The 25,387-nt window shown below is 42.2% G+C and overlaps 6 protein-coding genes and 1 pseudogene across 6 annotated transcripts; 4 read left to right on the plus strand and 3 right to left on the minus strand.

The window, feature by feature from the left end:
• The first annotated feature begins 816 nt into the window (after positions 1 to 816).
• Positions 817 to 15,835, plus strand: LOC115363246 (histone H2B 1/2-like). The gene is made up of 2 exons (XM_030057358.1): positions 817 to 1,320; positions 15,824 to 15,835. The coding sequence occupies exon 1, from the start codon at positions 831 to 833 to the stop codon at positions 1,203 to 1,205; it is 375 nt and encodes a 124-aa protein (XP_029913218.1). The 5' UTR covers positions 817 to 830; the 3' UTR covers positions 1,206 to 1,320; positions 15,824 to 15,835.
• On the plus strand, positions 2,003 to 2,467 carry LOC115363229 (histone H3). The gene has a single exon (XM_030057340.1). The coding sequence runs from the start codon at positions 2,052 to 2,054 to the stop codon at positions 2,460 to 2,462; it is 411 nt and encodes a 136-aa protein (XP_029913200.1). The 5' UTR covers positions 2,003 to 2,051; the 3' UTR covers positions 2,463 to 2,467.
• LOC115363266 (histone H2A) lies at positions 3,687 to 4,139 on the plus strand. The gene has a single exon (XM_030057378.1). The coding sequence runs from the start codon at positions 3,690 to 3,692 to the stop codon at positions 4,074 to 4,076; it is 387 nt and encodes a 128-aa protein (XP_029913238.1). The 5' UTR covers positions 3,687 to 3,689; the 3' UTR covers positions 4,077 to 4,139.
• Positions 4,662 to 5,248, minus strand: LOC115363263 (histone H4). The gene has a single exon (XM_030057374.1). It carries the CDS (start codon positions 5,175 to 5,177, stop codon positions 4,866 to 4,868), a length of 312 nt encoding a protein of 103 aa, XP_029913234.1. The 5' UTR covers positions 5,178 to 5,248; the 3' UTR covers positions 4,662 to 4,865.
• Positions 5,730 to 6,185, minus strand: LOC115363681 (histone H1-like; annotated as a pseudogene).
• Positions 7,526 to 8,067, minus strand: LOC115363242 (histone H2A-like). The gene has a single exon (XM_030057354.1). It carries the CDS (start codon positions 8,041 to 8,043, stop codon positions 7,657 to 7,659), a length of 387 nt encoding a protein of 128 aa, XP_029913214.1. The 5' UTR covers positions 8,044 to 8,067; the 3' UTR covers positions 7,526 to 7,656.
• Positions 10,744 to 24,835, plus strand: LOC115363270 (NACHT, LRR and PYD domains-containing protein 12-like). The gene is made up of 11 exons (XM_030057382.1): positions 10,744 to 11,277; positions 11,397 to 11,516; positions 12,008 to 12,118; positions 12,792 to 12,867; positions 13,015 to 13,243; positions 18,605 to 20,387; positions 20,498 to 20,671; positions 20,879 to 21,052; positions 22,152 to 22,325; positions 23,279 to 23,325; positions 23,902 to 24,835. Exons 1-11 carry the CDS (start codon positions 11,189 to 11,191, stop codon positions 24,441 to 24,443), a joined length of 3,519 nt encoding a protein of 1,172 aa, XP_029913242.1. The 5' UTR covers positions 10,744 to 11,188; the 3' UTR covers positions 24,444 to 24,835.
• Positions 24,836 to 25,387: the final 552 nt, after the last annotated feature.

The raw sequence follows: 25,387 nt of genomic DNA on the forward strand, positions 1-25,387 counted from the left end.
AAAATAAGTACAGTGTAAATAAAATGCCTCAGCTTGGTAGTAATCAGGCTCTCAAGTGCCCTAAAGTGAAAATAGATATCTCCCAAATCCCTCTTCCCATCTTTTTTCACAATGAACCTCTTTCAGTTGAACAGTATTCATGAATAGTCTATTGTTGCAAGCATCTCTTACATCAGACCTCTCACTGCCATTACCACTGACATTACTGAAGATGCCAGGTTACCCACTCCCCCCACTCTGGTAAGAATTCAGGTTATGCAGTGTACAGCATGTCTTGGTCATGTCCTGCATTTACACTGCAGTCATTTCCTTTACGAAGGCACTTCCACCTCCCTTTGACCTTCCAACAGCATGTTCAACAACATAAAAGTGCACAACTTGTTATAAGTGGGCCGGTGTCAGGATAGGGCTAAAGATACAAGCACACATCTCTGACAACAGCATCTTTTGTTGTAATTGATCAAATAATCGATACTATGACTTCCAGTATTTTTAAGGAAGTCTAAATAATCCAATCACCACAAAGGAAATGGGTGACTACCTACTAGCCGACATAAAAAAAGACCTTTTGAATGGCCTTGTTGTGAGGTTTTAATACTAGTTATTTTATTTTTGAATTGTAGTTTAATGCATTTGAACGTCTCCGTTTTGAAAAGGACCATGCATATTTTATCATGAAAATTAAAAAAAAAAAAAAAAAAAAAAAGCTCTGGAGCTCCGCTCAGCCAATCAAACACATGGAGCCGCACACTGACGGTGACGTCAGCTCGCTCTATATAAAAGCAGCAGCGGCAGGGCACAGAGTTACTCGTTCAACAAGCAGCGTCAACATGCCTGAACCCGCAAAGCCTGCCCCCAAGAAGGGCTCCAAGAAAGCCGTCAGCAAGACCGCCGGTAAGAGCGGCAGGAAGCGCCGCAGGCCCAGGAAGGAGAGCTACGCCATCTACGTCTACAAGGTGCTCAAGCAGGTGCACCCCGACACCGGCATCTCATCCAAGGCCATGGGCATCATGAACTCCTTCGTTAGCGACATCTTCGAGCGCATCGCTGGCGAGGCGTCCCGCCTGGCTCATTACAACAAGCGCTCCACCATCACCTCCAGGGAGATCCAGACCGCCGTCCGCCTACTGCTTCCCGGGGAGCTGGCCAAGCACGCCGTGTCCGAGGGCACCAAGGCCGTCACCAAGTACACCAGCTCCAAGTAAACACCAGCTGCTCCAGCTTCAACAACTCAAAGGCTCTTTTAAGAGCCACCCACTTCTACTGAGAGAGTCAATCTATAATTTACGCTGTAACATCGTTATAAATAACTACGTTATTGTTGATAATTTCATGAAAACTCTTAAAGTAACGAAAATGTTGCTTCCCTTCATTTGATCCACATGCGTAGATCTGTACTCTACTACTCAATGACTCACTTATTTGGTTTATTATATAGATTATGTTGACACTAGACTTCACACTGGAAAACACTACACGTGACAAGGCAGACAGGGAATGGAAATACACTCACATAATCAACAGCCAGCGGAATTAGAAACACTAACGCAAAATAAAATCAACAAAATGAATTTCACTGAACAGTGTCATGTAGGGCTTTCCCTGGTTGAGTTGTTTCTTTTTGTGTGTTTCTATGGTCTGATAGCAGTTTCACAATTAGTATAATGTTTATTTTAAAATACCCAAACACATTCATTTTAATTTTCTCCTGTTGGGGAAATGTTAAAATTGGACATAGCCTTTAAATTGGTCAAATAACCTCATGAAAGTATTGTTATTCCAGAAGCATCGTGTGTTCAATAACTTCTCTAAAAGGGAGAAAAATACTTGTGAGAGACAGAGAGTTTGAAATGGGACGGGAGCTACAAGGAGGGAAAAATGGGCGCCTAGTTCAAACGGCCTGTCCTCCAATAGCATTTTTTGACGCACGCGCTCTGCTCCTCACGCTCGGGCGTCAGCCCCGCCCCGCCGTTGTCTATATAAAGCCGCCAGGGAGCCAGAGCCTGTATCGACTGTTCCGCTGAAAAGAGGAGAGTGTTTTAGTGTGAGCCATGGCCCGAACCAAGCAGACCGCCCGCAAATCCACCGGAGGCAAAGCCCCCAGGAAGCAGCTGGCCACCAAGGCGGCCAGGAAGAGCGCCCCGGCCACCGGCGGCGTCAAGAAGCCTCACCGCTACCGGCCCGGCACCGTGGCTCTGCGGGAGATCCGCCGCTACCAGAAATCCACCGAGCTGCTCATCCGCAAGCTGCCCTTCCAGCGCCTCGTCCGAGAGATCGCCCAGGACTTCAAGACCGACCTGCGCTTCCAGAGCTCGGCCGTCATGGCTCTGCAGGAGGCCAGTGAGGCTTACCTGGTCGGCCTCTTCGAGGACACCAACCTGTGCGCCATCCACGCCAAGAGGGTCACCATCATGCCCAAAGACATCCAGCTGGCCCGCCGTATCCGCGGAGAGAGGGCTTAGACTCAAACAGGGACTACAACACACAAAACCAAAGGCTCTTTTAAGAGCCACATACAGCTTTGCTCAGGAGCCAAAAATCACCCTTTACTCTTCAAACTGTCTTTGCTGAAATGGCAAAGTCAATAGTCATATATTCACCACTCAGACGTTTCCAATTGAAACTCGAATCCTAACGTCACTAAACGTCATTGTGTAGCTCCTATGTTGTTTTACACTTTACTTCATGCTACAGTCAATACTGCGATTCGTCCACCAGATGGAGACACAGACCGTCTGATCGCAGTAAAGGCAGCGAGCTGGGCACCTGACTGCACTTCTTTCCCCAGGCCAGACATCACACAGCACTCCAGTCATTTTATGAAAAAACCTAGGACAAATTGCAAGAGAAGCAAACTCAACTGATTTTGTATCCTCAGTTTTTCCTGAGGGAGGGGAAAAAAAGTCCCAAGAAATCCCATTGGTGGAAAATCACCTATTTATGACCACATATTACCAAAAAACACTGTTTTTAACACACAGGGGAAAGGGATCAAAATTTTACTTTCAGATATCACTATAAAAATTCACAAGATGATTACACACACAAAGACAAGAAAAAAAGTCAATTACCAGATCTTTGAATTATTCTGTTTACACATGCATATCACACATTATCTGATTTGATATGCGCTAATAAGGAATATAAGGAATAACCTTTTAATTCAAGGTTACTATATATATAGTAACCTTTCATCACAAAACACATGGTAAGACAATTGAGAGCTGAAAAGCGGCTGGGCCCCGTTGCTGACTTTTAATGGCCTTTCACCTGCCTGTTTTTACACAATTAGAGAACACTGAAACATCACCACAGGAAAAACTAAACTGGGAAAGAGGAGAGGATGAATTCAATGTTTTAGAATTTAATTTGGAACTCAAACAACATGTAAAGTGCACCCCCAAAACTACTAATAATAAAAACAACAATTCTGACTTGGAATTAAACACTGAAATGAGCGGAAAAAAATAATAACTGATTAATAAATTACGTGCCGTCACTGACGTCATTGGTGTCTGATTGGTCATGACCACAGACTAACGCCAGTGGTCCGGGGGTGAACTCAGGCGCGCGCTGCCTCTCATTGGTCACTGCTGAGCCTCATCGTGCGCTCAGAGGCTATAAAGCGGTGTGTTTGGTCACTGAAGCTCATTTTCTTTCTATCTCATATACAAAGAGAGAGTTTTACAATGAGCGGAAGAGGCAAAACCGGCGGCAAGGCTCGCGCCAAGGCCAAGACCCGTTCATCTCGTGCTGGTCTCCAGTTTCCTGTGGGCCGCGTGCACAGACTGCTGCGCAAAGGCAACTACGCCGAGCGTGTGGGCGCCGGCGCCCCCGTCTACCTGGCGGCCGTGCTGGAGTACCTGACCGCTGAGATCCTCGAGCTGGCCGGAAACGCCGCCCGCGACAACAAGAAGACCCGTATCATCCCAAGGCACCTGCAGCTGGCCGTCCGCAACGACGAGGAGCTCAACAAGCTGCTGGGCGGAGTCACCATCGCTCAGGGCGGCGTGCTGCCCAACATCCAGGCCGTGCTGCTGCCCAAGAAGACCGACAAGCCGGCCAAGGCCAAGTAGACCCCAACACAAACTAACACACACACAAAGGCTCTTTTAAGAGCCACACACTTCTCCAAGAGCTTTTCCTGTCTGTAAGTATAAGACTGTTATTAATGCTTATGAAGAACTCTACATAAGGAATTCAGTTACAAAAATGCATGCAGTTAATTCACGGTCCACCCATTCCCCGTGTATATCCACTCTAAAAAGCTTCATGTTTAAGTCCAGAGTGCACCCTCACACAAACACCACCTTTGTGTCTGCCCATACATCACTAGATCAACTTTATACTATGGAATCATAATACAAATACAATCGCAAAAGCATATCAAAGCTTGGATACGCTTGCTGATTCAGCTTCGTCTGATTAGTTGTGCTCCAGATGCTGTGAAGTTACAACTTCACTCACTTTGTCCATGCAGAACAACTGGTTTTAACAATTAAACACAGATGATTTTCACCAGGCATGGTAGTCTATGCTATCGCTAATTTGCTCTGTGCTCATCTGCAGAGGATTCTACTGCTGGTACAAATGCTATACTTCAAGTGGGAAAAGTAACTGCAAAAATGGAGTCAGAAATGTTTCACACATTAGGTGTTTCTAATTCAGAATCAAATCATTTATAGATGTTGATCTATAATGTATGTAGATCATCCATCTTGCTTTAATACTGTAATTTAGAAGTTTCATTCGTGAAGCTGTATGCATCTGAAAAATACATAACTTTCATAACAAGACTGGACTCTTCAGTGAGTTGTGGGTGGCTCTTAAAAGAGCCTTTGTGTTGTTGTGGTCGTTGTTGGTGTTTAGCCTCCGAAGCCGTAGAGGGTGCGTCCCTGCCTCTTGAGAGCGTAGACCACATCCATGGCGGTGACCGTCTTCCTCTTGGCGTGCTCGGTGTAGGTGACGGCGTCGCGGATAACGTTCTCCAGGAAGACCTTGAGCACCCCGCGGGTCTCTTCGTAGATGAGACCGGAGATGCGCTTGACTCCGCCGCGGCGAGCCAGACGGCGGATGGCGGGCTTGGTGATACCCTGGATGTTGTCGCGGAGAACTTTGCGGTGACGCTTGGCACCTCCTTTCCCCAGACCTTTACCTCCCTTGCCGCGTCCAGACATGATGACTTCTTCTTATCTTCACGAGTGAGAAGAAACTGATGAAAGCGCAGAGCGAAGCCCCTGCTTTTCAATTTTCTTTGCGGACGTAAGTGAAGACAGAGAGCGCGTGTTGTTCTGGGCGGCGCCAAACTCTGCTGACTGCCGCCCATTTTTCTCATAAAGAAAATTCAAGGAGTTAACTGAAGATCTGTATTTCTGTGTTCCTTCAGAATGAGATGACATGAACAACTGACATAAACCTTGCATTAACCTAACCCTGTAAAGAACTCACCAAAGTTTTCAGGATTTATTTTACTCTTTAACCTCTTGTTTCTTGACACTGATGAATTGAGTTTTTACATCCACATTTGTTTTTACATTAATAATCACAAGACATTGTGTATCGCTCTCCTAGTGATTTCTGTATCAAAACGTCAACGTCATTACACTGAATATATAGCTACATGTTAATGGCATTTTGCAGTAATTGGTTCACCTACTGCAATAATTAGGCGCCCTCTTTTGAAGTGTGTATGGCTCTTAAAAGAGCCTTTGTTCCTTAAGTTTTAAGGTTTACTTCTTGTGAGCCGCCGCCTTCTTGGCTTTGGGCTTGGTGGCCTTCTTGGCTGCGGGCTTCTTGGGGCTCTTGGCTGGTTTCTTGGCCGCTGCCGGTTTGTTGGGCTTCTTGGCCGCCTTGGGTTTCTTAGCAGCGGGCTTGCTGGCCTTGGCTTTGGGTTTCTTAGTCGCCTTCTTGGGCTTGTCAGCCTTGACCTTGTTGATCTTGAAGGATCTGGAAGCTCCGGTGCCCTTGGTCATCAGGTTCTTGACGGCCAAGCGGACACGGGCCTTGCCTGGCAGCCAGAGCCTTCTTGAGGGCAGCCAGAGACACGCCGCCCTGCTCCTTGGAGGCTGACACGGCACGACGATGAGCTCCCCGACTTTGGGGCCGCTCCTCTGCGGCCTGGCGCTCTTCTTCTCGGGGGCTTTAGCCGGGGCAGCGGCGGCTGCAACTGGAGCCGCTTCTGTCATTCTCTGCTCTGTCGTCTGCTCTATGCACTGCAAACAGAGTCGGACTGGACTGATGAGATGAGTCACTTTGTGTTTTCTGCTTACAGAAAAACGTCTCAAATACACATCTGGAAGAAATTCTGATAGCAGAGAGCGACCGGAGCCGACAACAGGCTTGTCTCTTCGTGGTCAAGTCTTACAGAGCGCTGAAGGTTTCTGCCTTAATTGTCCGGAGAGGCTCCAAACCTCACATCTTCACCACGAAGGAATGCGCAGCTCGGCGATATTTCCTCTATATTTCCTCTGTAAAATCTTTTAACATTCATCAGATGACAACAAAAGTGGATTTCCAGATGGCCGACAAGTTAATTCAGAGAAAAAAACAAAAAAAAAAGAAATGTGCTGCTGGTCATTTGTATGAAACTGAAGCTGTTTTGGTGTCAGCAAACACAAACAAACAAAGCGGTGGACCACAGAGTGTGTTCATAGACATCAAAGGAGAGATGCTCACTGTGACTCACACACACACACGCACACACGCACACACACACAGATGTGATGAAGCTCTGTGGTCTACAAAGGCTTTACTGAAAATTAAACTGCGCTGTATCTCCTACAGGCCAACGCTTGTGCCACACAAGGAATTCACCCACACATCATGTGTAGACTGTAGTACAGCTCAATCAAAATCACAATCAGAAACACAAATATTAATAATTTGATCCCCCTGAAACTAGGTTTGCTGCCGTTGCTCAAATTCTCAAGAGAACAATAAGCATAGGATAATTTATAAATAATAGAAAAGGTAATAAAAAAAAGTGCAAAATTATGATCAATCATGGCCTTGTATCTTGGTTAAAAAAAAAAAAAAAAAAAAATGCAAGGACCAAACTACATGTCACATTTTTCAGTACAATATAACAGGATAACAGAACCCCCTCATTTCTTTGCTCATCTGGAACTAGCCAGCTGGCAGTCCTAAGAATAAGACCAAAACAAGTTTAACTATTACCAATAAAGATTTAACTATTTAAAAAATGGATTAATACAAATTCCATTTGTTATAAAAGGCGGGATATTCTAATAATTACGTTACATTGGCGGTAGAAAGACAACGGCACAGTGAAGGGGGCTGAGCTGTAGGTGTGTCTCCTCAGGCTGCTTTGAAATTGGGAGCTCAGATGTTTTTCCATTGATGGGGTTACTCCAGTTCACTTCAGGTCAGACTTTGCAGTGTGAAGCGATTACACAATCTACTGCAGTGCCAGTGGGTGGAGAGGGGGGACTTGTAAGGCTAATTATTTTAATAAACACTCAGTTTCCCCAATAAAGAGTGTGGTAGGTTTTAGTGTTCCTAGTGTCACTCATCAAATAATTTGGACACTATTTGGGGGCGGTTAAATGATATACAGCTGAAAAACAGCAGGAGACTCTCTTGAAAAAGTGTGTGGCTCTTAAAAGAGCCTTTGTGTGTGTTGGTTTGGCTGTGGATCTACTTGGCCTTGGCCGGCTTGTCGGTCTTCTTGGGCAGCAGCACGGCCTGGATGTTGGGCAGCACGCCGCCCTGAGCGATGGTGACTCCGCCCAGCAGCTTGTTGAGCTCCTCGTCGTTGCGGACGGCCAGCTGCAGGTGTCTTGGGATGATGCGGGTCTTCTTGTTGTCGCGGGCGGCGTTTCCAGCCAGCTCGAGGATCTCGGCGGTCAGATACTCCAGCACGGCCGCCAGGTAGACGGGGGCGCCGGCGCCCACGCGCTCCGCGTAGTTGCCTTTACGTAGTAGTCTGTGCACGCGGCCCACAGGAAACTGGAGACCGGCACGAGATGAACGGGTCTTTGCCTTGGCGCGAGCTTTGCCGGTGGTTTTGCCTCTTCCAGACATTTTTTCAAATCTCTATGATCCCTGTTGAAAATTCAAAGTGAAATGCAGACAACTGCCGAGAGTCTGGTTTATATGCCTGCCGAGCTGTTTTCCTATTGGTCACGTCACCCTCACTGTCATCGTCCAATCACATGAGACTTCCGCTGTGCAGTGTCAGGGATTTTCAAAGTAAAATATCTCTTGACTAATATTGAGATATTTCTCTGCTCGTGTTAAATGTCATTATGTTTTTTCTCAGATTGAAACTGGAAGTCTCACATTAAACCCCAAAGGTTGCGTTCATACATCTAGTAGAAGGTGACCAAGACCTGTTTTTTTTTTATTTTATTTTTCCTCTAATGTGACACAGACCTTATTTTTATTCCAGTGTGAACAGAAAAAAAAAAAAAAAAAAAAAAAAAAAAAACTGAATGTGACTTTTTTAAATTCTGATTTAGGCTATTTAAGTTTCATCCGTAGCTGGCTCCTGGTGATGTGAATGCAATAAGACACATTTTTATATTTTACATTTTGTTGTATTTCCTTTAATTTCTTTCTTCTCTTGAGAATTTGAGCAACTGCCACTGACCCAGTTTCCCCTCAATTCTGCATGACCTGAAAGGGGCACTGGAGTCATTTTGGAGTCATACACGCCAAAAAAAAAACATAAACATCTAGAGGCACATTGTTCACTACAGCTGGGCCAATTACAAACAATAGTATGGCCCTTTATACTGTGTGCAGACTACATCAGGAATGATAGCCAAGCTGCCAGTTTTCCATGTGGTGCACAGAATTCACACTCTGAGCTCAGACTTCTTCACAAAGTGAAACTGTACAACATTCTCTTAACGTGACTTTCAACTGAACACATTTTCTTAAAAACACATTTGTTTTCATAATTTTACAACGTGTGTGTGTGTGTGTGTGTGTGTGTGTGTGTGTGTGTGTGTGTGTGTGTGTGTGCGTAGATAGATAGATAGATAGATAGATAGATCTGTGCATTAACACCACAGAAACATATCACAATATAAACTTATAGTTTCTTATAAAAAATATTAAAAAAAAAAAAAAAAAAAGGATACATTTATACACCAATTTATACACTGGGTTATTGCTCTACTGAAAGCTGCTGTGTCACTGTTAGACATGGTGAAGTTGTAAACTTGATTTTCAGGGATATGAGAGCCTGTCCCCTTACAAGGCTTTAAGTCTGTACCTCCGATTCATTCACATTTGCTTCACTAAATCAAATGCTGGTTGACTTTTCTTATACAGGTTTAATATAGCTAATGTGCGCCATCTAGTGGACACATATGCCTCGTATTACCTCATTTCATGGACATTGAATCCTGTAAGAGCCATCCTTTGACAGACGCAGACCTATGGGGTGAATTACACTCACTGACCCAAAGTTCAACTGTAACAACACTTTAAATTAAATCTGTTTGAGACTTCACTTTTAAAATAATCCTTTTTACAAGGGGAGAGATTTAATCCATAAAAAAGGTTAAAAAAAAAAAAAAATAAAAAAACGGGAAACATTCCATAAAAACACAATCCCAACAAAACACAGTAGATAAAGTGACAATACCATCAAGTGATGTCCAGTGTTCTTTGTCACATTAATGTTAAAATCAAAACTGGCCGTTTTCTCCCACACTTCTTTAGATCTCTGGCATTTTGAAAGCAAATAAGAAATAATGTTCAATCGTTTCATCTTCATCACAATTTTCTACAGGGCACATTTCAGTTTTAAACAGCAGCTCGACTTAAGCCGCTCTCAGACTACAGGAGTTTTAAAATCACGCACATAAGGACATCTTCACACATGTTCTCCTGTTCAATTTCAAACCTGCACACACTACAGGATTTATAATCACAAACATAATGGCGCATCACAAGCTATAGGATATTATAAATATTATAGCGCCAGTGGGCGGTATGGGTCAAAATAATAACTAATACAATAATAAAATAGTAACTAATAGCTCATAAAAATAAATAAATAAATCTGATTAATAGCGGATAGTTTGCAGGTGGGTGAAAAGCAAATCTCACATGACTTTATTGAATACTTACAGCGATGTAACTGTGGATAATTAATGCTTGCTGGATGATTAATGAGCGCACTGGGACTCAGATACTGTCAGAGCCGATCCGGGTATTACGACTTAATAGACACGTTGGTCTTGCCAAATATGTACAAGCCTTTCCCCTATCTCAGCTGCCAAACTGTGCAACAACGTGTTGCTGTTGGATAGTAGTAACGTAATTAGTCCGATTTTAAGTCCTAAATATGATGTTCAAACATGTGTAAAATTATCATGGATCTTTCGAGCCGTCAGGAGCTTATAAAAGATAAAGATGAAAGATAACGACAAGATAAAACATAAAAACACCTCATATCCGGGTCGAGGTGCGGCTTTAACTGCCTACATACTAGATCCATATCACCTGATGTGTGATTTCTCTGATGCCATCTTTGTTCATGGCAACAGGTTAAACAGGTTTGTCACGATGCTGCTGTTTTTAGACTTTAACCCGGATGCAACGAGCATGTGACCAAAAAAAAAAAAAAAAAAAAAAAAAAACAGATCATGTGTGTACAAACCCATGACTGAAGAACCTTTTCCCTTACTTTTTCTCCACTGCTGAAGCTAAAGTGTTGTTGATTCGATCTGGATGCAACTTCACCAGGTAAAGTCACAATCGGGCATCATTATAAATGTCTATTGAATGGAGTCCTCCTTTGTGTTGAATAACTGAATGACTGTATAGTCACCTGAGCTCAGGTGATGGCGGTGAAGTGTTACAGAATGTGATGTTTGATGTTTCCAGATCAAAATATTCATCAGGATTGATTGATTGATTTTTTTTTTTTTTTTTTTTTTCAGTAGTTTCTACATTGGTGTCGGAAACTTATAACAACATTGTGATGACTAAAGAATGCATAACATTTATTATTTTCACTGGCTGTAACAGTTACATTTAGATCTGTGAAATAATGATCTCACTGTTGAAAAATGAAGGAAGTCTCTAAATTTAGAAACACGTCTGCCAGGGTGGATTTTCTTAACTCAACTTGACTCTCTTTGGTCATGAAAACAGTGTTGCTTTGAGTCCTTCCAGTAGCCTGTGTCTCTGTAAAGGTATATGCTCTATTATGGATCTGCCTGATGAGAGCAAGGGGGGGCGTCCTGTCTGTGAATCCACTCTGTCTGAGGAATATGACGGCCAGACAAAAGCTAAGAGGTAAGATGAGGACCTTTGACTGACCATGACTGTTCTACATGTCAGAGCTCAGCAGTCAAATCATTACAGCAGCATTACTCAGAATAGACACACTGTGTCTGTGTTGTGTTGTGTTGCAGCTCAGTGCAACAGGAGAGATCAGACTCCCCTGAACCCGAACACAGCTGTGTGTCCATGAGGAGTGACTGCTCTATGATTGTACCTGTACATTTTAAAGATAAACAGTCCTCTGAAAATGGGTAAGTCATCATCATGTTAGAAGTAATTGAAAAGTAAAACCTTCATAAGGACACCCTTGGCGAGTTGGGTTGTCTTGGGAATGATGACACTGCTTTTGGTCTTTTGGTATGAAAACCTTTATTTATTAATAGTGTGAACAAAGAAAGCAACAACACAGGAGGGAAGTACACCAGTTGTGATGACAGTAATACGGTGCACAGGTTTTATATATAAAAATAAATAAATAACTAAACAAATGAATGAATGAATGAATAAATAAATAAATAAATAAATAAATAAATAAATAAATAAATAAATAAATAAATAAATAAATAAAATAAAATAGATTCATTAGCATAACACAAAGACTAAATGATAAACAATACAAATGTGATTCTACCAGGCACAATTGGAAAACAAACTGAGTAACAATGAACTGGGCCTATAGGCAGCAGTTCATTACCCATAGTGTGAGCAAACCCCTCAGACAATTACAATTTGTTTCTGTCAGGATGCAGCAGAAGAGACCAGACTCCCCTGAGCCCAGCTGTGTGTCCATGAAGAGTGACTGCTCTAGGAAGTCACCTATTGAATTCAAACATGGACACCCCTTTGAGACAAGGTCAGAATTAAAAATGGATGACATTTGGGGTCCTGTCTTCTATTATATGAAAAGGCAATTTGTTTGACCTACTGTTTTTTTTGTTTTTTTTTTTAATCTGTGTTTTTATTTGTGCAGGTCTGTGTTCATATGTACGCATATATTCAGAGACTACTATCGTTCTCAGCATTACATTCTTTTTTACTTTTTTGCCCTATCTCTGTTAACTTCAGTAGTCTTCCTTTACAATTTACCTCAGACAAGGAGTTACATGTTACATTTGTTTTTTTTTTGTTTTTTTTTTTCTTTTGTTTTGGTTTTTGTTTTGTTTATTTATTTATTATTATTTTTTTTTATCTGATTTTTTTTTTTTTTCTGAGCGGTGTACATTGATTAAGATTTGAAACGCTGGTAATGTAGTTAATAAATATCTAACATTGTGCTGGCGCTGGAGTCTGAAACACATTCTGTTATTTGCTTGCACTTTTTTTTTTTTTGAAATACATGAATGGGGAGGTGGTTCTAAATGGGGTTTATATGTGCACTGTTGCTGCATGGTTGTAGAATTTTAGAAAACTTCAATATAAAACACTGGAGTTAAAAAAAATGGAACACGTACATAAAAGCAACAGGCTGGGTGTTACAAGGCTACTCTGAACATATTTAACAAGTCTGTCATACTTTGTTGTTTTAGTTTTCATGAAAGACCAGAGGTTTCCAGTAGTCAGTCTGCCCAGAATCATCAAATAGACCTGGTCTCCATATTTATGGTATGTAAATGTACAGCACTTCATAATTTGCCTAAAAAATTTAAGAAAAAAATCTTCACAGTCATGCATAGACCATCTCTGCAAAATCAGTTTAAGTTGTATTCAATTTCAGAATGCATCATTAATTCATATGTTATTCTGTTCCAGCTACTTGAGGCAAACATTGTCACCTTTGTGAAGAACGAGCTGAAGAAATATCAGAGGATTCTTAGTCAAGATCATCTGGAGTATTTAGACATGCAGCGTGAGGATGAGATGGTGGTGGACAGAGAGGTGGAAGAGAAGGGGAAGGGCAGCAGAGAGGCTTTACTGGAAATTACCCTGCACTTCCTGAGGAGAATGAAGCAGGAAGAGCTCGCAGACTCTTTGCAGAGAAGTAAGAGTCTTTTTAAACAAGTTTAACAGGATGGAAAGAAGAAAGGGAGGGAGAAAGGAATTGTCTGACTTCCAAACCTCTGCTGTAAATACATGCATTTCTAAAACAAGACCTTCTAAATTCAGTTTTGGGAGGTAATTGAGCATAACCCCCGTGGAATCTGGTTTAAGTTCCAGTTTATTTAAAGTCCAGTATAGCTGTTTACAATCTCAAAGGGCTTTACGTGCCCACATGTTTGCAATAAACAGAACAACACCCTCTGATTTAAGAAAGAAAATAAAAGAAAGACACTGGACAAAATGGGAGAAAGCTTGAGAGGGACCCTATTCCTGGTCATAATGCGAAAGAATGATGAGGCAATAATGAGGAGGATGACAGGGTTGGATGAAGAGGATTGGGGGGACTGGTAGCTGTAGGGCAGAGGGGCACTCCTGGGGGGAACATAGCCATCCTCACACTGGGCATTCATATTTGAGCATATGAGACACACACACACACACACACAGACACACACAGAAGATGAGTGGTAAGGGGGAAGAATACTAACGGGGTCCAGGACTTAAGAAAGAACTAAGTGCATAAATGCAGGTCACAGAGACAGAGCCAGGCTGCCAACCTAAAAATGGGAGCCACATCCATACAGCAGACACAGACCAAAACTACTCAAACAGAGGAGAACAGGTTAGTAATACAGAAAACATCAGTCACAACTGAAGTTAGAGAGGAAGGAGAAGAAGCGCAAGACTGTGGGGCAACACCTAAACTGACAGGAACTAAATTAAACCAAGACAGGAGAGACTAGAGGCAAAGACTACGCCTCCCTCAAAGCTCAAATCAGAATTTAATTACACACGGGTTAAAAAAAAAAAAAAAAGCTTTAAGTTTGGTTTTGAAAGTTTGCCTCCCTAATTTCTTGAAGCAGACCATTCCAGAATGACGGAGAGTAGTAACAAAGCCCATTTAGAATCTTATAGGGTAATAAAAAAAGATTAGTACGCCCTGACATGAATTTAGAGCCAATAAAAGGAAGCTATAACAGTTCTGCTGTGGTCAAACTTCCTGGTTCTGGTCAGGATTCTGGCAGCAGCAGTTTCGACCAGTTGAAGACTTTTGGTACTCGAGGAACACAAGAGTAAGCATCAGGAAATTTGGAGGCATCCAAGTTTTAATATCACTCAGACATGCCTCAAGGTTAGCCAATGCAAAGCAGTCATTGTGCTCGGTGGGAATGAAGATCTGAGGATTGTCAGCATAACAATGGAGGCTAATGTTATAGCTATAGATAATATCACCCAGAGGGAACATGTAGATGGAAAATATGAGAGGGCCAAGGACCACTCCCTGAGGAACGCCATTATTAAGCTTTCAGTAGTCAGAGGTCACATCACTGTAGTAAAGTAGGTTAAATTATTAATCTGTTAATGTGGGTGTAAAAAAATAAAAGTTGCATTTCACACTGAGCTGCACACACCATCAGGGACGTTTCTCCATGCCTAGTACTGAGCAAAATAGATGCCATGCTGTTGTGAAATCTTGTGAGATTTTCACAACCTGATCTCACAGAAATCCGTGAAATGAGCACGACCTCTTAACAACGCATTGCGTGCTCCTGGCACATAACCTGTTATAATTATGTGTGGCCACCACAGAAACAGCGTCCACTGAAAGTCAATTAGGATCCGTGTCGTATGGCCACCACGCAAACGCTGTCCACTGAAAGTCAATTTCACGTGGGTGGTAGTTCATAGATCCCGGAAGTGCAAATTTAATCAAAATAAAATAATAAAATAAAAAATAAAAAATCGCCAGTTTTCTAGACTAGGCCGACCATATTGACCCGCATAAAAGACGACCCTGATTTTAAGATGACCCCTCTTTTTCAAGACCATTTTTTGGAAAATAGGCTACTTTTTATATGGACAAAATCTTGTTTGAATAAAAAAGCCACCGGCCTGCATCAGGCGGGTCGGCCGCGGCACCGGCTGGTACCGTGCCCACCCGGTCAGGTCTGCGGGATCTGACAGGTGAGCGGTCAGTGCCGCGGTCGGCCCGCCTGGTGCCATGGCCGGTAGGAGTAGTATGGAAGGGCGCAAGCCAGTAATTTCGCCTAGGGCGGCACATAGGCAGAACCGCCACTGTATAGTTTATAATGTCATCATTTTCATATTTTTCTAGTCCACAAAAATCACATTTTAAGCCTTTTTGAAATCAATGAACGAAATTTTATTTTAATCTGAAAAACACCGGCGTTACCAAGGCAACGCGCTTCATGCTACCTGGTGACTCCCGGCTTCTCGGCTTCAAAGACGTCACGCCGTGGGTGGTGGTTCATAGATCCCGGAAGTGCAAATTTAATCGGTATTCTGAAAAAAGGTCTGATTATTAGCCATAACGTTGTAACCACCCAAGGCAGACTTACCACGAGCTATGAGGATGTGTAACGATGGCATGTGTCCACAAGTCCCGTATAATATCAACTTTATTTTAAGAAAACACGTTTTATTTGCGATATCATATCACGGAGAAGCACTACATTACCCATAATCCTAGTGTTTATCAGCGACGTGTCTGAATTGACAGCTTTCATCAATAAAGTCAATAAAATCTAATAAAGTGCATGAAAGTTGATAATGTGCTGATATGTTACGCCATTGAACACAACCCTTTCAGTCAGCGAAACAGAGCGGGTGGAAAACCCGTCGAAACACGTCAAAAATAGCACTAAAGATTTATATAGTCTATAAATATATATATATTTTTTCATAACACATCTTTACTCGTGGTATAAACATGGGCTACATGTTAAGGTTATGCTTTTGCTGTTGAAAAACTACCGTATGTATGGTTTTTAAACCTAAATTCACAATGTTTATCCTAACCCGGAAGAGGGGTACCAGAACTACAATTCGTGCAGACTTGCAACACACAGAGCTGTCCTGCGCCATAGCTTTTGTAGTTCTAACATGTTATGTCTATTATATGAAGTGGTGATCACTAATTTTGCAATCTTAATCAAAGTTTTTGGGTGTGGGAAGAACGCCTGAATGGTCAGATTTTAATTTTTTTTTTCTTAAGATAGTGAAATCATGTTTTTTCCATGTTTTGACACTAGTCGGTGGCGCCCCCTATTGGTTTGCCATCGGACATGATAGTAGAGGTCAAGAGCTTTCCAAAAATGTTGACCCCATGTCTCTACCATATTTTGTTGCTGCACTGTAAGCCTTTAAAAGTGTCTCAGGTGGCCATATTAAGTTAATGGGAAAATCTGAAATCTGAAACATTGAGTATTTTATGGGGAAAAAAAGCTTTGAAATGGTCCAAATTGAAAAGTATGACTGTGTATATGACTAACATCAATATTCTAAATAAATTTGGCCATTAAATACCCCCTTAAAGAAGTTTGACTGATTTTATCAAGCTTGGCCCTAAAAGAGGTCTGCAGATGTACACCTGAGACAGCCTTGGCTTGGAGCACGATGAAAATCAAACTTTGTCACAGAACAACAATGAAGACATCGTTTGAAAGGTCTTGACCTATGGAGTAACATATCTCAGTGTGAGACCAGTGGGCAGTTCCTGCTCCCCACAAGTGCCCTTAGAACCTTGCACCTGAGACAGCAACAAAATATGGTAGAGACATGGGGTCAACATTTTTGGAAAGCTCTTGACCTCTACTATCATGTCCGATGGCAAACCAATAGGGGGCGCCACCGACTAGTGTCAAAACATGGAAAAAACATGATTTCACTATCTTAAGAAAAAAAAAATTAAAATCTGACCATTCAGGCGTTCTTCCCACACCCAAAAACTTTGATTAAGATTGCAAAATTAGTGATCACCACTTCATATAATAGACATAACATGTTAGAACTACAAAAGCTATGGCGCAGGACAGCTCTGTGTGTTGCAAGTCTGCACGAATTGTAGTTCTGGTACCCCTCTTCCGGGTTAGGATAAACATTGTGAATTTAGGTTTAAAAACCATACATACGGTAGTTTTTCAACAGCAAAAGCATAACCTTAACATGTAGCCCATGTTTATACCACGAGTAAAGATGTGTTATGAAAAAATATATATATATTTATAGACTATATAAATCTTTAGTGCTATTTTTGACGTGTTTCGACGGGTTTTCCACCCGCTCTGTTTCGCTGACTGAAAGGGTTGTGTTCAATGGCGTAACATATCAGCACATTATCAACTTTCATGCACTTTATTAGATTTTATTGACTTTATTGATGAAAGCTGTCAATTCAGACACGTCGCTGATAAACACTAGGATTATGGGTAATGTAGTGCTTCTCCGTGATATGATATCGCAAATAAAACGTGTTTTCTTAAAATAAAGTTGATATTATACGGGACTTGTGGACACATGCCATCGTTACACATCCTCATAGCTCGTGGTAAGTCTGCCTTGGGTGGTTACAACGTTATGGCTAATAATCAGACCTTTTTTCAGAATACCGATTAAATTTGCACTTCCGGGATCTATGAACCACCACCCACGGCGTGACGTCTTTGAAGCCGAGAAGCCGGGAGTCACCAGGTAGCATGAAGCGCGTTGCCTTGGTAACGCCGGTGTTTTTCAGATTAAAATAAAATTTCGTTCATTGATTTCAAAAAGGCTTAAAATGTGATTTTTGTGGACTAGAAAAATATGAAAATGATGACATTATAAACTATACAGTGGCGGTTCTGCCTATGTGCCGCCCTAGGCGAAATTACTGGCTTGCGCCCTTCCATACTACTCCTACCGGCCATGGCACCAGGCGGGCCGACCGCGGCACTGACCGCTCACCTGTCAGATCCCGCAGACCTGACCGGGTGGGCACGGTACCAGCCGGTGCCGCGGCCGACCCGCCTGATGCAGGCCGGTGGCTTTTTTATTCAAACAAGATTTTGTCCATATAAAAAGTAGCCTATTTTCCAAAAAATGGTCTTGAAAAAGAGGGGTCATCTTAAAATCAGGGTCGTCTTTTATGCGGGTCAATATGGCAGGCCTTGTCTAGAAAACTGGCGATTTTTTATTTTTTATTTTATTATTTTATTTTGATTAAATTTGCACTTCCGGGATCTATGAACTACCACCCACGTGAAATTGACTTTCAGTGGACAGCGTTTGCGTGGTGGCCATACGACACGGATCCTAATTGACTTTCAGTGGACGCTGTTTCTGTGGTGGCCACACATAATTATAACAGGTTATGTGCCAGGAGCACGCAATGCGTTGTTAAGAGGTCGTGCTCATTTCACGGATTTCTGTGAGATCAGGTTGGATTTTCACCAGGAAAATGTACATTCCCTGCATTTACAGCAAAAATTATTTGTTTTGTTATATTTCTTCTTAATTCTCTCAGAAAGTCCTGCTGCAGTATACCAACAGAAACTCAAATCTCATCTGAGGCAAAGGTTTCAGTGCTTGTTTGAGGGGATTGCCAAAGCAGGAAACCCAACACTTCTGAATCAGATCTACACAGAGCTGTACATCACAGAGGGAGGGAGCAGAGAGGCCAGTGATGAACATGAAGTGAGAAAGATTGAAGCAGCATCCAGGAGACCAGTGAGACCAGAAACACCGATCAAATGTGAAGACATCTTTAAACCTTTACCTGGAAGAGATGGACCAATTAGAACAGTGATGACAAAGGGAGTGGCTGGCATTGGGAAAACAGTCTTAACACAGAAGTTCACTCTGGACTGGGCTGAAGGCAAAGCCAACAAGGACATACAGTTTCTGTTTCCATTCACTTTCAGAGAGCTGAATCTGCTGAAAGGGAAAAAGTTCAGCTTGGTGCAACTTCTTCATCACTTCTTTACTGAGACCAAAGAAGCAGGAATCAGTGGGTTTGAGCAGTTCCAGGTTGTGTTGATCTTTGACGGTCTGGATGAGTGTCGACTTCCTCTGGACTTCAAGAACAACCAGATCCTGACTGATGTAACAGAGTCAACCTCAGTGGACATTCTGCTGACAAACCTCATCAGGGGGAAACTGCTTCCCTCTGCTCGCCTCTGGATAACCACACGACCTGCAGCGGCCAATCAGATCCCTCCTGGGGGTGTTGACATGGTGACAGAGGTGAGAGGCTTCAATGACCCACAGAAGGAGGAATATTTCAGGAAGAGATTCAGAGATGAGGAGCAGGCCAGCAGAATCATCTCCCACATGAAGATGTCACAAAGTGTGCACATCATGTGCCACATCCCACTCTTCTGCTGGATCACTGCTACAGTTCTGGAGCATGTGTTTAAAACTAGTGAGGGAGAAGACCTGCCCAAGACCCTGACTGAGATGTACATCCACTTCCTGCTGGTTCAGACCAAACTGGGGAATGTCAAGTATCATGGGAGAACCGAGACAGATCCTCTCTGGAGTACAGAGACCAGGGAGATGATCCTGTCTCTGGGAAAACTGGCTTTTGAGCAGCTGGAGAAAGGCAACGTGATCTTCTATGAATCCGACCTGGCACAGTGTGGCATTGATGTCAGAGCAGCTTCAGTGTACTCAGGAGTGTTCACACAGATCTTCAAAGAGGAGCGTGGGCTGCACGAGAGCCAGGTTTTCTGCTTTGTCCATCTGAGCATTCAAGAGTTTCTGGCTGCTCTTTATGTCTCTCTGTCACTCATAAACTCTGGTGTCAATCTTCTGAGAAAAACACAGAAATTACGAAAGAAATCTAAAATAAAGGACTTCTATCGGAGCGCTGTGAACAAGGCTTTAAAGAGTCTAAATGGACACCTGGACTTGTTCCTCCGCTTCCTCCTGGGTCTTTCACTGGAGACCAACCAGACTCTTCTCCAAGGCCTGCTGACACAGCCAGGAAATGGCTCACAGACCGATCAGGAAACAGTCCAGTACATCAAGGAGAAGATTAGGGAGAATCCCTCTCCAGAGAGAAGCATCAACCTGTTCCACTGTCTGAATGAGCTAAATGACCATTCTTTAATGGCGGAGATCCAACAGTACCTGAGATCAGGTATTGTCTCCACAGACAAACTGTCCCCTGCTCAGTGGTCAGCTCTGGTCTTCATCTTACTGACATCAGAAGAAAATCTGGACGTGTTTGATCTGAAGAAATACTCTGCCTCAGAGGAGGCTCTTCTGAGGCTGCTGCCAGTGGTCAAAGCCTGCAGTAAATCTTTGTACGTGCATAGATTAAAAACCTTGTACAAGACAGAAAAAATATATATTAAATTTAATCCAAAAATATACATTCAGCTATTTTGTTTCTTTACCACTAATGTTTCCTCAGGCTGGGTCGCTGTAATGTGACAGAGAGAAGCTGTGCAGCTCTGGCCTCCATTCTCAGCTCCCAGTCCTCTAATCTGAGAGAGCTGGACCTGAGTAACAATGAGCTGCAGGATTCAGGAACTAAGCTGCTCTCTGCTGGATTGGAGGGTCCATACTGTAGACTGGAGACTATCAGGTCAGTATTTCCAAACCAGCAATATTAGACCCTGCAAGCTGAACACTGGGATTCAAGAGTCATTCAAGAGTCATTCAGAAAAGTTGAATTTCACTGGAACAGAAAACTGCAAAAGCAGTGTTCTTCTCAAACGGTGTTACATACACAGCCATTAAAATGGTCACATTAAATTTATGTTTGTTTTTCTATCTGTACATTTCTTTGAAGGCTGACTGATTGTAAGTTGTCAGAGAGAAGCAGTGCAGCCCTGGCCTCAGCTCTAAGCTCCAGATCCTCTAGTCTGAGAGAGCTGGACCTGAGTAACAACGACCTGCAAGATTCAGGAGTGAAGTTGCTCTCTGCTGGACTGTGGAGTCCACTGTGCAGGCTGGAGTCTCTCAGGTCAGGATATAGTGTGTTTCTGTTCATGCAGTTTTCAAGTGGTGATTACATTAAGTCCTACTATTAGAATTCATTCTTGTTAAACTGGGTATGAACACCTTGTGTTGCAGCTGGATATCCATGCACAGTGACTTTGTTTATGGAGTTGACACAGAATCAGATGATAGTTTTGCAAACTTTTTAGGCACTTAGAGGGAAGTAGAAAGTATATGCATGTAGTATCTGGAATAAACAGAAATAACCATGTGCGGTTTCACAAAGTCAAAGCCTACTGTGTGATTTTATAATTAAATAATACCTAAATGTGCCCCACTAGCATAATAGTAATATATTTTACCACATTACACATTTTGGAAATAAAGATGATATGTACAATTCATTTCCTTTAAACACAGCACGGCAATATATGTAAAACATAAGTCACAAAGTTATCTATATTCACCTCGTCTACCTGAATACATTTCCAGCCTATATGCTAGCTTGTTTGGCCTTTACAGGCAGAAACATTAACTTGCTTCCAGAGTCAGCAGCTCCCCCTACTGGCCACACACAGGGCAGTGCTTTAAGTCTCTGAGGGAATTCAGCACTTTGGAGTCCCTGCTGATGAAAACACTAGAAATGACTTTTAAGATTGGTTGGAAGGGAGACACAGTCGTTAGTATTGCAGCCTGACAACAGCAAGGTCCTGCGTTTGAATGCCACTGTCCTTTTTGCATGGAGTTTGTATGTACCTCCTATGTTTGTGTGTGTTTCTTCCTATAGTCCAAACTCATGCAGGTCAGGTGAATTGAAGATGTTAAACTGCCCATTCCCCATGGTATTTCTTGGCCCTCTACCCAACATGGGCTGGGATAGGCTACTGCCACCTCATGATCCTGAGCAGGAATAAGGAGGATAGGAGGAGTAGGAATAGAAAATGGATGATTCGGAAAATTCTGTCATGAATTCACAAATAACTCAAAGCACATCAGAACATGGGGTGGGCTATTTGTATTTGTGGCTGTTACAGTTTTATGTGCATTCTACTTTATATTCCAATTAAAATTAGAGTACTGTACCAATGATAAAATCTTATCTTATTCTGTCTGTTGGTTCATAGGTTGTCGGGCTGTATGATCACAGAGAGAGGCTGTGCTGCTCTGGCCTCAGCTCTGAGCTCCAACCCCTCGCATCTGAGAGAGCTGGACCTGAGCTACAATCATCCAGGAGACTCAGGAGTGAAGCTGCTCTCTGCTGGACTGGAGGATCCAACCTGGAGATTGGACAAGCTCAGGTATGGAGAGACTTGCTGCCAGGCAGCTCCTTACAGAGAGCCTCAAGGTGGTGACTGTTTTCTCTGTCAGATCTTGAAGCTATGTAGTGTTGTTTAAAGATGAGTTTCCCTTGTGCACAACAGAGGCTGATCTATATTCATAATTTCAGGGTATGTAATTAGGCCCCAGTGATGTTGAATTGACATATTACTTTCAGAGATGTTTAGAAAGTTCTCCTCTGCCAGAATGGTTATTGAGTGAGAACACAGGACAAACAATCCAGTGTAGATAACCTGGAATGCTGCACATACAATTTTCTGTATTGTATATGTGTTCAGTGTCATTTTTCAGACAGGAAAAAAAAAAAAAAAAAAAAAACGTTCCTGATACTCATACTCCTTTTTTTCCCCCCATTTTTGCTGGATTGCATAGCGGAGCCAGCCTTACTCTTGTCTCTGCCTGTGTGAGTAAGTAAGGGAAGGAGAGAGGTTACACAATTAGTCGGCCACGTGTTGGACTTTCCCTTATTGGTAGTTTCTCTTTCAAAATGAATTGCGCGCACTGCAGCTCGTTCCACATTTATCAAACACACAGCAGAGAGAGAGAGAGCAAAAGAGAGAGGAGAGAGAGAGAGAGAGAGAGAGAGAGGATTCTATAATCTGATAGCATGTGTTCAGTAAATCATGCCTGAAATGGTGTTAAGGGTGTGCAGAAAAGATAATTATACTGAAGAAGTATAGGCCCCTGGCAATATAGATATACTCCCCTAGAAACCTGCATGATATGGATGAGTCTGAGCTTTTTGCACCAGGGCCCACTTTGCTCACTAGCACCTACACTGACCACAATCTGTGTTAATCATCTTTAACGTTTGTGTATATGGTGCATATAATTCAAAAGGCAGGTTATTAAATGCTCATTTTTACATCAACAAAGAAAACATGTTTTTTTTATTCTTTTTAACCCTTTCCAGTGTGGACCATGGTGGAGTGCAGAGGTTGAAATCTGGTCTGAGAAAATGTAAGTGCATGTTTATTTATAAGTTTGTTTCATTTTATTTTTATTTTGTTGAGCTCATGTCATCCAAAATGCTGATTTTTGACCATCTTTGAATCATTACAATGTCAGTAATATATGTTATAGTGTAGTTTATTTTATTAGGGCCCCTGTTAGCTATAGCATTGCAGCAGCTAGTCACACAATGAACAACTGTGTACCTTTCTTCCATGTTACCTGCGCCCAGTGCTTCCCTGTCATTTGCTTCACGACATCCAGCACAGACGTCCCCATTTAATAAAAAGCACATGTTTCTGGCAATGACTTATTCCTTTAAATGTTGGAGGGTGTCACAGAAGGAAAGTTGTTTGATGATGCAAAATGATTTTACTGATCAGAGTATGATGTTACCGTTCCAACATGATGGAATGTATGTGACCTTCATGAGAGCAACGGTGATGGCTAACATCACATGTCATGATGAAAGTGTTAAGAAATGTATAGTCAAGCTGTAACCCTAACCCTAACCCAACAGCTAATAAACATAACAGATATTATCTCACAATGTGCTGCTGTATTGTGTCTTGTCCTCTCCATCAGACACCTGTGATCTCACACTGGACCCAAACACAGCAAACAGGAAGCTCCTCTTGTCTGAAGACAACAGGAAGGTGACAGCGGTGAGAGAGGAGCAGCCATATCTTGATCACCCAGAGAGGTTTTACTGCTGGGAGCAGGTGCTGTGTGGAAATGCTCTGACTGGTCGCTGCTACTGGGAGGTAGAATGGAAAGGACAGGTTTCAATAGGAGTGACTTACAGAGGAATCAGAAGGAGAGGAGAGGGAACTGACTGCTGTCTAGGATTTAACAAAAAGTCCTGGAGTCTTTTCTGCTCTGATAACAGGTGTATCGCCTTCCATGATCACAAAGAAACAGACATACGTATCCCTGCTTCCTCTGTCTCCAGCAGAGTGGCAGTGTATCTGGACTGGTCTGCTGGCTCTCTGTCTTTCTACAGAGTCTCCTCTGACGCTCCGATCCATCTCCACACCTTCACCTGCACATTCACTGAACCTCTTTACCCCGCGTTCAGAGTTTGGTTGGATGGATCTTCAGTGTGTTTGGCTCAGATGGAGGAGTGAGAGTCACCTCACATTCACACTGCCCAAAGACGGCTGATGATAGTTTACTCTATACAGGTTCTTACACTCACACAGACACTCAAACTTAAATCATAAAGTGAGAAATTTTATGTTTGTATTTTATTAAAATTTACAACATTTTACAACATTTTAAGATACTGTGTACACACCAAATTCATGCCTGACGATGATACTAGAGAGAAGGGACACAAGGTTCAGACAATTTCATGGCAATCCAACCAATAGATTTAGAGAGATATTGCCTTGGAATAAAGTGTTGGACGGACGGACAGACCAACATGATCGTCGTGAGGCCTGACCTGCCGGCGGGACAAAAATAAATGAATGTACAAATTCAGTTACATTCAACTACAACTTCTATTCTACACAACCTGTTTCATGGAGGAAAAAAAAAAAAAAAAAAAAAAAAAAAACACTTTCACTGGATTAAGCTTTAGTTCATTTTCAGAGTCTTGGTGTTTTAAAGTGAAAATGTCAGGTGGTGGTAGTCGTAGCTTGATCATGAGCATGTTCAAAAAATATTCTTTTTTTTCAATTCTCATAACAGCTACAAAATTACCTGAAATATATAGTAACCTGTTACAGTATATATACAAATGATTTGTAGCTAATGTAGTTTTACTTTTAAATGCTTTTTGTTTTGTTAAAAGCATGTTTTGTTTTATTTGTTTTGTTATTTTAATGTTCAAAAATTCTCACCAGAGGACATTTTGTGTGACCTTGAGCCTACCTTAAAGCTTTAGTTTTAAATATTTCATGACTCATATGTAAGAGTGAACTTTATCATCCCCAAGGGAAATTTGTCTTGAGCAAAACGCTATATTCTTTTGCTTCACAGAAATACATACCACAAAAACAGTTACATCACATAAAACATCCTAAAAAAGCGTGGACTTACTAACACTGACAACACTGACACATTT

This window comes from Myripristis murdjan, chromosome 8 (genome assembly GCF_902150065.1).
Source record: "Myripristis murdjan chromosome 8, fMyrMur1.1, whole genome shotgun sequence".
Classification (NCBI taxonomy): Eukaryota; Metazoa; Chordata; class Actinopteri; order Holocentriformes; family Holocentridae; genus Myripristis; species Myripristis murdjan.